The 13,057-nt window shown below is 41.2% G+C and overlaps 1 protein-coding gene across 3 annotated transcripts in view; it reads left to right on the forward strand.

Moving 5' to 3' along the window:
- Ash1l (ASH1 like histone lysine methyltransferase) overlaps positions 1-13,057 on the forward strand; it is a 138,029-nt gene that overhangs the window by 27,767 nt on the left and 97,205 nt on the right. For all 3 annotated transcript variants that reach the window (XM_036190752.1, XM_036190750.1, XM_036190753.1), the window contains exon 3: positions 2,684-7,238. In XM_036190752.1, coding sequence (XP_036046645.1) covers positions 2,684-7,238 — 4,555 coding nt within the window. The remainder of the gene's footprint in view (positions 1-2,683; positions 7,239-13,057) is intronic.

Consider the following 13,057-nt stretch of genomic DNA (forward strand, 5'->3'; position numbering starts at 1 on the left):
GAGTAGGCCTTACAGTTCCCCACTGCCATTGTGCTAGATGAATCTGTGACTTTACGTCAGTAGAATTTGTTTCATGAAATTGGATGCACCTGTGCTTGGGGCATATGTACTTAAAATCTTAATGTCCTTTTTAATGGTCTGTTCTCTTAGTCAGTGTAAGGTGACTCTTTTCTTTCTAGTTTTTGTTTGAAGTCTGTTTCCTCATCAGATCACCTGCTTCATTTCCAGTGCACTTGCTCGTAACACCTTTTTCTACCCTTTCACACTAGATGGTGTCTGCCTTTTGTGGTAATATGCATTTCTTAGAGGTAGTTGACAGATGGTTTCTGTTTGGGGGTCCAGTCTACTATTCTGTGTCTTTTGATTGGGGGGTTGCAACCATTAATCTTCAGAGTTCTTCAGAGGTGTGTGTTGGTGCGTATCATTTTGTTGATTTTGTGCTGTTTGTTTTTTTCCTCTTCCTTTCTTGCTGAACTGTTATACTAGCATGATTTATTCTTTCTATGGTTTCATGGATAGACTAGTTTTTATTTCCAGTCTAAAGGACCCCTTCAAGTATTTTCTATCAAACTTCCTTTAGCCATTTTTTTTTTTTAATTATGGAAAGTTTTATTTTTCCTTCATTTATGACAGTTTTGCTGACTATAGTTGTAGTTTGGTTGGCAGTTGTGTTTTAGAACTTCAGAACATCTGTCTAGGCCTCCTAGCATTTAAAGTTTCAGTTGAATAATCTGTTCTTAGTCTGATGGGCATGCTGTGTGTGCCTTTATGTTTCTCCCTGTATTCTGTGTACTTAGTGCTTTAGTTACACCGTGACAAAGGAGGTAACTCTTCTGGTCTGTTTAGTGTCCTGAATGCCTCCTGTATCTGGATTGACATTTCTATTCTCATTCTTTTAAAAATGTTTTTCATGCCTTTACAGACTTTTCTCCTCCACCTGTCATGCATAGAGTTGGTCTTTTCAGAGTGTCATATATTTGGAATTCCTTCTACTACGTACTGTTTTCTCTGTCCTTGTTGAATTGTTCCAGTTCTCCTATCTTGTCCTTCAGATATTCTGCCCTCTCCTTAACCCATTCTGTTGCTGAGACTTCCCACGGAGCCTTTTATTTGGATTACTATGTTTTTCTTTTTTCTTTTTCAATCCCCAATGAGTATGACTTCATTTAAAAATTCAAGCAGTGCTGCAGAGACAATGATATTTAAACTTTAAAATGCTGCATCTTAGATTTACTTGGCAAAGACCACATTTAAAAGCCAATCAGGCCGAGTGGTGGTGATGCATACCTCTAATCCCAGTGCCCAGGAGACAGAGGCAGGAGCATCTCTGTGAGTTCAAGGCCAGCCTGGTCTACAGAGTGAGTTCCAAAACAGCCAGAGCTAAACAGAGAAACCCTGTTTTGAACACACCCACACACAAAAAAGCAAATTGGCTTTTTGAGTTATAAAAACTGTAAAAAACAGGACGTTTTCTGTTGTTTATAAATACAATTTTAAGTATAAGAGTGTAAAAAAAATGCTTAGATCTTCAAAGAATTGGCTGTATGAGAGTATTCCCCTTTCATGGCATCCCTTTTTACTTCATATGCAGGTTATTGGTTATGCTGTAGGGTTTAATTTTTAAAGCACTAAAAGGCAGCTATATAGGGGGAAGTGTGGCCTCAATGTTCTGTGTGGTTCTGTTTCAGGAGTATCTTAAGTTATGGGCCAACCTGGATTATGTGTACATATACATACCATGTTTCAACATATCCCCTCCCCCCCCAAAAAAAGCCTTTATAGTCTGGGCTCAAACTCATAGCCATACTCTGCCTCCCAAGTGTTGAGATTATAGGCATGTGCCATTATGCCCTGTAGTTAAGAGTTTTCCTGCCTGGCCCACAGTCAGGACAAATCTCTCTCACCCGCCAGTCCCACAGTCGCTCAGACCCAACCAAGAAAGCACACAGAAACTTACATTGTTTAGAAACTGTATGGCCGTGGCAGGCTGTTTGTTATCTACTTCTTCTCTCTTAAATTAACCCATTTCTGTTAATCTATACTTTGCCACATGGCTTGTGGCTTACCAGTGTCTTTACATGTTGCTTCTCATGGCGGCGGCTGGCGGTGTCTCCCTCCGCTCTTCTACTTCCCAGAATTCTCTTCTCTCTTGTCCCGCCTATACTTCCTGCCTGGCCATTGGCCAATCAGAACTTTATTTACACAGAGTGATATCCACAGCAATGCCCCACTTAACATTAATTTTCTTAAAAATATTTTCCTGAGACTAGAGAAATTACTTAGTGTTGAAAGTACTTACTGCTCTTGTAGAGTATCTTAGTTTCTTTCCCAGCACCTATCCAGGGAGGCTTACAACAGCTTGTAACTCTTGCTCCAAGAAAGCTGGTTTCAGTGAGCACCTGTACCAGTGGCGGGCATGTGTACAAACATGCACACACAATCTTTTTTTTTGAGCTGAGGATCAATCCCAGGGCCTTGCGCTTGCTAGGCAAGCGCTCTACCAGTGATCTAAGTCCCCAACCCACATGCACAATCTTAAAAAACTATATTTTGCTCTGTGTGTGTGAGAGAGAGAGAGAGACAGACAGACAGACAGACAGACTGTGAATTTTTTGGATTATAATGTGAAATTAAAGTGTTACAAGATTTGCTCTCTGAAACCTTTTTATTGTTCATATTTTAGGACCCTTCAAAACTGTACAAGAAAGCAGGCGATGCTGCAGCCATGGAATGCCAGTCTGAAGAAAACATCCGTCTTCATTCACAGGGAGAAAAGAATCCTTTGTCTACGAAGCTTTCTCCAGTACACTCACAGATGTCAGATTACGTGAATGCAGCTCCATCTCTGGTTGGCAGTCGGGAACCTGATATGAAGGACAGAGCACTACTTAATGGAGGAGCTAGTGTAACAGAAAAGTTGGCACAGCTCATTGCTACCTGTCCTCCTTCCAAGTCTTCCAAGACGAAACCGAAGAAGTTAGGACCTGGCACTACAGTAGGATTGGTTAGCAAGGACTTAATCAGGAAACCAGGGGTTGGCTCTATAGCAGGAATAATTCATAAGGACTTAATTAAAAAGCCAACTCTTAGCACAGCAGTTGGGTTAGTAACTAAAGATCCAGGGAAAAAGCCTATGTTCAATGCAGCAGTAGGACTGATCAGTAAGGACTCTGTGAAAAAATTGGGACCTGGCACTACAACGGTATTCATTAATAAAGACTTGGGCAAAAAGCCTGGGACTATCACTACAGTAGGACTGCTGAGCAAAGATTCAGGAAAGAAGCTAGGAATTGGTATTGTTCCAGGCTTAGTGAATAAAGAGCCTGGCAAGAAATTAGGACTTGGCACCGTAGTTGGACTGGTTAATAAAGAGTTGGGAAAGAAATTGAGTTCTACAGTTGGCCTAGTGGCCAAGGATGTTACGAAGAAGATTGTAGCAAGTTCAGCAATGGGACTGGTTAGTAAGGACATTGGAAAGAAATTAGTAAGCTGTCCTATTGCAGGACTGGGCAGTAAAGACGCCTTAAACCTTAAATCTGAAGCACTGCTCCCCACTCAGGAACAACTTAAAGCTTCGTGTAGTACGAACATCAGTCATCATGAAAGTCAAGGACTTCCTGAGTCTCTGAAAGACAGTACTGCCAGCACAACTTTTGAGAAGAATGTTCTACGGCATAGTAAAGAAAGCATGTTGGAAAAGTTTTCAGTCCGAAAAGAAACGATGAACTTGGAGAAAGAAATATATAATGAAGCAACATGCATTCAGCAAGACAATTTTTCATCTAGTGAACGGGGAGCCTTTGAGACCTCAAAGCATGAAAAGCAACCTCCTGTATATTGCACTTCTCCAGACTTTCAAATGGGAGGTGCCTCTGATGCATCTACAGCTAAGTCTCCCTTTGGTGCAGTAGGAGAAAGCAATCTTCCTTCCCCATCACCTACTGTATCTATTAATCCTTTAACCAGAAGCCCCCCCGAAACTTCTTCACAGCTGGCTCCAAACCCGTTACTTTTAAATTCTACAGCAGTACAAATGGAAGAAATTTCTGAATCTATTGGAAAGAACCAGTTTACTGCTGAAAGTACTCACTTAAATGTTGGTCATAGGTCATTAAGTCATAGCATAGGTATTGAGTGTAAAGGAATTGATAAAGAAATCAGTGAATCAAAAAATACACATCTAGATATTCCTAGAATAAGTTCTTCCTTGGGAAAAAAGCCAAGTTTGGCTTCTGACTCTGGTATTCCTACAATTACCCCTTCAGTTGTTAACTTTACTAGTTTATTTAGTAACAAGCCTTTTTTAAAACTTGGTGCAGTAGCTGCATCAGACAAACACTGCCAAGTTGCTGAAAGTCTGAGCACTAGTTTCCAGTCCAAATCATTCAAAAAAAGAAAAGGAAGAAAACCTCGGTGGACTAAAGTGGTGGCAAGAAGCACATGCCGGTCTCCAAAAGGACTAGATTTAGAAAGAGCTGAGCTTTTTAAAAATGTTTCCTGTAGCTCACTATCAAATAGTTCTGAGCCAGCTAAGTTTATGAAAAATATCGGAGCATCATCTTTTGTCGATCATGACTTCCTTAAACGCCGATTGCCAAAGTTGAGTAAGTCTACAGCTCCATCTCTTGCTCTCTTAACTGACAGTGAAAAACCATCTCATAAATCTTTTATTGCTCACAAACTGTCCTCCAGTATGTGTGTCACTAGTGATCTTTTGTCGGATATTTATAAGCCCAGAAGAGGAAGACCTAAAGCTAAGGAAATGCCTCAGTTAGAAGGTCCACCTAAGAGGACTTTAAAAATACCTGCCTCTAAAGTTTTTTCTTTACAGTCAAAAGAAGAACAAGAACCCCCAATTTTACAGCCAGAAATTGAAATTCCTTCCTTCAAACAAAGTTTGTCTGTATCTCCTTTTCCAAAAAAGAGAGGCAGGCCTAAGAGGCAGATGAGATCTCCAGTGAAGATGAAGCCGCCTGTCTTATCGGTGGCTCCATTTGTTGCCACTGAAAGTCCAAGTAAGCTAGAGTCTGAAAGTGAGAACCAGAGAAGCAGCAGTGATTTCTTTGAGAGTGAGGATCAGCTTCAGGATACAGATGACTTAGATGACAGTCATAGGCAAAGTGTCTGTAGTATGAGTGATCTTGAGATGGAACCAGAGAAAAAAATTAGCAAACGAAACAATGGACAATTAATGAAAACAATTATCCGCAAAATAAATAAAATGAAGACTTTAAAGAGAAAAAAACTGTTGAATCAGATTCTTTCAAGTTCTGTAGAATCAAGTAATAAGGGAAAAGTACAATCCAAACTTCATAATACAGTATCAAGTCTTGCTGCCACATTTGGCTCTAAATTGGGCCAACAAATAAATGTCAGCAAGAAAGGAACCATTTATATAGGGAAGAGAAGGGGTCGCAAACCAAAAACTGTTTTAAATGGCCTTCTTTCTGGCAGCCCTGCCAGCCTTGCTGTGCTTGAACAAACAGCTCAACAGGCCGCTGGGTCAGCATTAGGACAGATCCTTCCCCCTTTACTGCCTTCACCTGCTAGGAGCTCTGAGATCCTTCCATCACCCATTTGCTCTCAGTCTTCTGGGACTAGTGGAGGTCAGAGCCCTGTTAGCAGTGACGCGGGCTTTGTGGAACCTGGTTCAGTGCCATATTTGCATATGCACTCCAGACAGGGCGGTATGATTCAGACTCTTGCAATGAAGAAAGCTTCCAAGGGGAGGAGGAGGTTATCTCCTCCTACTTTGTTGCCAAATTCTCCTTCTCATTTGAGTGAACTCACATCCTTGAAAGAAGCTACTCCTTCCCCAGTTAGTGAGTCTCATAGTGATGAGACCATTCCCAGTGATAGTGGCATTGGGACAGATAATAACAGCACATCAGACAGGGCAGAGAAGTTTTGTGGACAGAAAAAGAGGAGACATTCTTTTGAACACATTTCTCTGATTCCCCCTGAACCCTCTACTGTCCTAAACAGTCTTAAAGAAAAACACAAACACAAGTGTAAGCGCAGAAGTCATGATTACCTCAGCTATGACAAGATGAAAAGACAGAAACGAAAACGGAAAAAGAAATATCCCCAGCTTCGAAGTAGGCAGGATCCAGACTTCATCGCGGAGCTAGAGGAGCTGATAAGTCGTCTAAGTGAGATTCGGATCACCCACCGAAGTCATCATTTTATTCCCCGAGACCTCCTGCCTACTATTTTTCGAATCAATTTTAATAGTTTCTATACACATCCTTCTTTTCCTTTAGACCCTTTGCACTACATTCGGAAGCCTGATTTAAAAAAGAAAAGAGGGAGGCCCCCTAAGATGAGGGAGGCAATGGCGGAAATGCCTTTTATGCACAGCCTTAGTTTTCCTCTGTCTAGTACTGGGTTTTACCCTTCTTATGGCATGCCTTATTCTCCTTCACCCCTCACAGCTGCTCCGATAGGGTTAGGTTACTATGGAAGGTACCCCCCCACTCTCTACCCACCACCTCCATCTCCTTCATTCACCACTCCACTGCCACCCCCTTCGTATATGCATGCTGGTCACTTATTGCTCAATCCTACCAAATACCATAAGAAAAAGCACAAGCTCCTTAGACAGGAGGCTTTTCTTACAGCCAGCAGGACCCCTCTCCTCTCCATGAGCGCCTACCCCAGCGCACCTCCTGAGATGGCTTACGGCTGGATGGTGGAGCACAAACACAGACACCGCCACAAACACAGAGAACACCGCTCTGAACAACCCCAGGTCTCCATGGACACTGGCTCTGCCAGATCTGTCTTGGAATCTTTGAAACGGTACCGATTTGGAAAGGATACTGTTGGGGATCGATACAAGCATAAGGAAAAGCATAGGTGTCACATGTCCTGCCCTCACCTCTCTCCCTCAAAGACATTAATAAACAGAGAAGAACAGTGGGTTTCTCGAGAGCCTTCGGAATCAAGTTCTTTAGCCTTGGGATTGCAAACGCCTTTACAGATTGACTGCTCAGAAAGTTCCCCAAGTTTGTCCCTTGGAGGATTTACGCCCAATTCTGAGCCAGCCAGCAGTGATGAACATATGAACCTTTTTACAAGTGCAATAGGCAGCTGCAGAGTTTCAAACCCTAACTCCAGCTGCCGGAAGAAATTAACTGACAGCCCTGGACTCTTTCCTATACAAGATACTGCACTAAATCGGCCTCACAGAAAGGAACCCTTGCCTTCCAGTGAAAGGACAATACAGACTTTGGCAGGTAAGAGGGTTATTTTGTTGTCTGTTTGTGTTACAGTAATAAATTATTTCCCCACTGGTTTCTGGATTTATGTACTTGAGCTTTTTGTTAAATTTATGCTTTATTTTTGTTTTTATAAGTATATTTTGAAGTCTCCAAAGTTTTTATTTTATTTAGATGTAAGAAGTAAGAAATATCTTTGTACTAAGTTTTGAGAAGCATCATTAAAAAACAAAAAGAACTTTGGGAACCAGGGAAAATGCTCCAGCTCTTTCACAAAAGCTTGTGCTTCCTTCCTTAATGGAGAAACGGCTCAGACACTTGTGAGCAGTAGGTAGCACTTCCTGTATGCTAGTTGAATAATTACAAATGTTTCTATGTTACACGAAACTCCCATGACTCAATAAAAAGTTAACTATTGAAAACTTTTAGGAGTATGATTTGACTGAATGTTCAGAGAGGTTTTATGTTCCAGATTATTTTTAAGTGTCTTCATCAAAGTTATTTCAATTAGATATAAAAAGACAACCTAAATCATCCATTTGTAGCTCCTAGAAAAATGCTTTTTGAGACTAGAGAAAGTGGAAATAAAACTGGAATCATTACTTATGCAAATAAAGGATGTTCCTAACTTAGCAATTACGATAATCTTTAAAAGGTTTGTAAGTTAACTATAAAGTCTGATGCTGTGAGTAAATATTATATCTGTGTATTTGTGACTGATTTTTCTAGAAATAACTTGGGTAGGAACATTAGAGCTGAGTGACACTGTAGTGCTCACCATAGTGAGCAAAGAGTCATTCATTTCTATCCTTGTTCCTTTAAAAGGGTAAAAATTTGTATATTAGAAAGGAAAAAAAAAACCCTCAGAGACAAGTAGGGGTTTTCTTCTAATTTTTTTTTTTTAATTCATGGTTTTTAAAAAAATCAAAATCTGTGGAAAAGATCGGTTTACTTCTTTAAAATGTAGAAGAAAAGGGGGACTGGAAAGGTGGCTCAGTGCTTAAGACCAATAACTGCTCTTTCCAGAGGGTCCAGGTTTGATTTACAGCTCCAGTTCCATGGGATCTGACATCCTCTTCGCTTCTCCATAGGCACCAGGCAGGCAAGTGGTGCACAGACCTACGTGCAGGCAAAACACTCAAACACATAAAAATAAAATTTTGTTTTTCTTCTATTTTGAGGCAGGTACTCTCTATGTAGCCCTAGCTGCCCTAGAACTGTGTAAGACCAGGCTGGCCTTGAACTCAAAGAGTATATACTTTCCTCTAACTGAAAGTGCTGGGATCAAAGGCTTGTGTACTACCACCACATCCTGGCTAGACTAGTTCTTTGTTTATCTGTCTTTATGTTTGAGGCAGGATCTCACTATGTAGCTCTGGCTGTCCTGGAACTCACAGAGAACCCATCTTCCTCTGGTGAATGCTAGGATTAAAGATGTGTACTATCACGCCTGACTTCCTTTTATTTTTTTTAAGCCCCCAGGAATATTTTTGTTTCTTTGTTTTCAATTTCTTGTTAGCTTACTTTATTGTACATTTACACCTCATCCAATATTTCTGTTTTAACGTGGAGGAAAAGACTTCTATACCTTGTTTTATTTGACAGAATTTTTTTTTAACAGTTATTTAATCAATGCTAGTTTTTTGTTTTTATTTTTGTTTTTTTTCTAGAGGCAAGGTTTCTCTGTGTAGCCCTGGCTGCCCCAGAACTTTCTCTATAGACCAGGCTGGCCTCAAACTCACAGAGATCCACCTGCCTCTGCCTCCCAAGTGCTGGGATTAAAGGCATGTGCCACCACTGTCTGGCCACCATTGCCTGTTTTGGGATGTATTTGCTATGTGTTACATTCTGGGAGCCCTTGTTTATAATAGGAATTGGAATACATGTTTTATTTTTCTGTGGAAGAGAAGGATAATAGCAAAAGTTGTATTGTTTCCTTACTGTGAAGTTAGGTGTGGTGGTGCATGTCTATAGTCCTAGTACTTGGGAAACAGAAGCAGGAAGATTATTTCAAGATGAAGGCTAGCCTGTTCTATGTAGCAAAGTGTAGGCCAGGCAGGGCTTTATTGTATGAGCCTCTCTCCAAAGTACAAGGATGTTGTATGAATCCTATTTTGTCTTATAAGAAAAACTCGGAGTCATACATTAAGGGTAAGTGTTGAAAGATCAGAGAAGCAGAGAAACAAGCCGCTAGATAAACTTCTCATCACTCCTGAATCCTCAGGCCGAAAGGGGAAGATCCTGTCTCCACCACGAATCCTCAGACGGAATGTCCCTTAGTCATCAGCTGAAAGGGCTGAGCTCCTGTCTCCTCCCAGCCTTATTTCAACCTTCCTAGTGCGGGGATTAAAGGTGGGAGCCATCACCACCTGGCTCTGTTTCTCTTTTAGACTGGATTAATCTTGTGCAGTCTAGGGTGGCCTTGAACTTACAGAGATCCCAATGGATCTCTGCCTCCCAAGTACTAAGGTTAAAGGTGAATGCCACCACTGCCTGGCCTCTATGTTTAATCCAGTGACTGGCTCTGCCTTCTGATCTTCAGGCAAATTTTATTTGTTAAAGAGCACAACAAAATCTCACCACACAAGAAAAGAGAAAGTTTCATTTTTTGTGATTAAAATGTATAAAAGAGGGACTATAGGATTCTATAAAATGAGGGGCCTAATTCAGAGAATAACTTTCTGAGAAAAAGACCTAAAATAAAATAGGACATTTAGCGTGAGCAACAGTTACCTAAAGAAACAGAATCCTGTACATCCATTTATTCATTAATTTTCTCATTCATTTCTTGAATTCTGAAACATCAGCACTGTTCTAGTTATTGACTTGTAATAGTGAACAAAGATCTGATTTCTGACTGCTTCTCTTTTTCAGCGTAGTGAAGGAAGTCAGATGGTAAGGGGTAAGCAAATACATAATGCCATAATTGAGAGAAGAGTGTGTTGTTAGGGTTACAGAATAACTAGAGGGAGAATGAGTGATGGGAGAGTTGTCTACCTGCACAGTTAACAGCCAAAGGGATAAAAAAGGCTGTGGTGAGAAACTAGGATGGAAAGCAGATTTTGAACATCCTGAACTGGAAAGGAACTCAACAAAACTAAAGAAATTTCCTGCTAGAAGAAGAGAATAGAATCCACAATAGAAGAAGAGAGACTTCTGAGCGACTTGGGGGTGGGGGAAAAAGGAGTTAACAACAGCAGCGAAACCATGCGTTAAGAACTTGGGAGGCTGTAGCTCAGTGGTAGAATACTTACCTCACATGTATAAAACTCTAGGCTCTTTGAGCCCCAGTCAAGAATTTAAAGCAGAAGGATGGTCAATCCTTGCAATTACAGGGACAGCAGTGTGAAAATGGTGGATTAACAAAGGACATCCTGCCAAGTGGTGGCGCATGCCTTTAACCCAGCACTTGGAGGGGCAGAGCCAGGCAGATCTCTGTGAGTTCGAGGCCAGCCTGAACTACCAACTTTCCAGGAAAGGCGCAAAGCTACACAGAGAAACCCTGTCTCAACCCCCCCCCCCAAAGAAAACAAAGGACATCTAATCTGTCTGTTTGCAGACCCTCCCAGCAGAATGTAGAAAGGAAGATTTACTATTCTGGAGGAGAAAAAAAGAGGAGAAAACAACATTTCCAGATCCCTCTTTGGGGCATTTAGTTGAATGGTAATAAGATTAAGTGAAATTAGGTGTTACTCAAAGGAGATGGTTAGAGATTTAAAAAAAAAAAAAAAAGATTTACGGAAGCTATAGAGATGGCTCAGTGGTTCACAGCACTGGCAGCTTTTGCAGAGGACCCAGGTTTAGTTCCCAGCACCCACATGTTAGCACACAACTGTCTGTAACTCCAGTTCTGGAAGATCTGATGATGTTCTTTCTGACTTGTTTGGGTGCCACATGTGGTATAGATACATACATGTGAACAAACACTCATAAAAACAAATTATATTTTTTTAAAAAGGAAAAGGAAAAAAAAGAAAACAGCTTTACCCTTCTTGCTATCTTATGAGACATATGGATTTATATCTCAAAAGAGAAGTTAAGCTGGATGTAGTGGCCTATGCCTATAGTCCTAGACACAGGAGTCCAGGTTCAAGACCAGCCTGGCATATATACATGTAGTAGGGCAGATGACAGAGTTACAACTCTGTTGCCTCCTGCAACAGCCTTAGTAGTTATTTTTATGAAAACTTTTTAAGGCCTGTTTTGTTTCTTAATGTTTCTAAAAACAGTGTTTCTCCCCCCCCCCCCCCCCCATAAATGAAATTTATACAGGTGGGTGGCTGTAGAGGTAACTTGGATGGGGTTCAATCTGATATGGTAAAAACTTACATAAGTCATAAGGATTTCACAAAGTGGTTAAGACATGTCTATTGTAAGTGGAGTTTCTTGTGAGATTTCTAGAAAATTGCAGGCTTGTAAGCTGAGAAAGTAGAAGGCTATATGCTTAGGCCTTACACCTAAGTCATTACTGTTTTGACACTTACTTGAAATATCTATCTATAAAAGGAACATGGTCTCCATTGCAAATACTGTTAAATGAAGGGCTTCTTTCCCTTCCCATCCCCTGAATCATCTGTCTTCCTATCCTGTCCCAAAGTGTGTGTGTAGAGAGACAGAGAGACAGAGACACTAAAGATAAAATTGTATATTCGGCATGTTAGAAAGCCACAGGAACCGAAGAGATGGCTCAGTGGTTGAGAGGACTTGTTCTTACAGAGGACCTAAATTCTATCCTTAGTACCACATGGTGGCTCACAGACATCTCTAACTCTGTTCCAGGGGCTCCCGTGACCCCTTCTGACCTCCTTGGGCACCAGCACACATGTGGTATACAGACACCCATGCAGGCAAGGCACTCCTGAAATAAAATAAATAAACCTGGGAGCAGGGGAACACAGCTTCAGCACTCGGAAGGCAGAGGCAGAAGACTTTGAGGTCATGCTGGGCTACACAGGAAATAGCAAGGCTGCATAACAAGTCTTGTCTCAAAGACAAAGCAAACTTTAGGGGAAGGGACTAGAGAGTAGCTCAATCAATAATAGATCCCCTTGTAAAAGGGTGTGTGTGGTAGCATGTCCCTGTAACCACAGCTAAGAATTGGAGGACACCTAGACCTGAGTTCAATTCCTGGACCCCACATAGTAGAAGGAGAGAACTTAAGGTGTCCTATGAACTCCACATACATATGCTGTGGCAGGAAATAGACAGGAGTCACTGTGTGTGGAGGTCAGAGGACAATTTGTGAGAGTAGTTCTTTCCTTCTACCATGTGGGTCCAAGGACTGAACTCTTAACATACTTGGCAGTAAGCACCATTGCTCGTTAGGCCATCTCACCAGCCTTGTAGGTGTCTGAAGTTTATTGTCCAGATTGCCCTAGTCATTCGTGGTGGCACAGGCCTATAATCCAAGCACCCAGAAGGCCATGACAGAAGGCACTACAGTTTAAGGTCAGCCTGGGCTGTATAATAGCACTACCCTGATTGAGAAACAGTGTAGAAAACATGATCATGACCTGGGAAGAAGGACTGAAGTATACAACTGGCTGCAGCAATTACATTGTCCATCTAAGAACAGTTTGTTCAGTAGCAGATGTGGAGTTTCTGGAGGCTGAAGAATAAATGGAAAATAAAAAATATATAAATAAAAGTTTTATACCAATTAGCCTGGTGGCACACACCTTTAATCCTTGCACTTTGGAGGCAGAGGCAGGCAGAGTTTGCCTCTCTGTGAGTTTGAGGCCAGCCTGGTCTATACAACCAACTCTAGGTCAGCCAGGGTTACATAGTGAGACTCTGTCTAAAAATAAAAAATCTAAATTGTGCTTTCTTGCTATTTT

Source organism: Onychomys torridus, chromosome 6 (assembly GCF_903995425.1).
Source record: "Onychomys torridus chromosome 6, mOncTor1.1, whole genome shotgun sequence".
Lineage (NCBI taxonomy): Eukaryota > Metazoa > Chordata > Mammalia > Rodentia > Cricetidae > Onychomys > Onychomys torridus.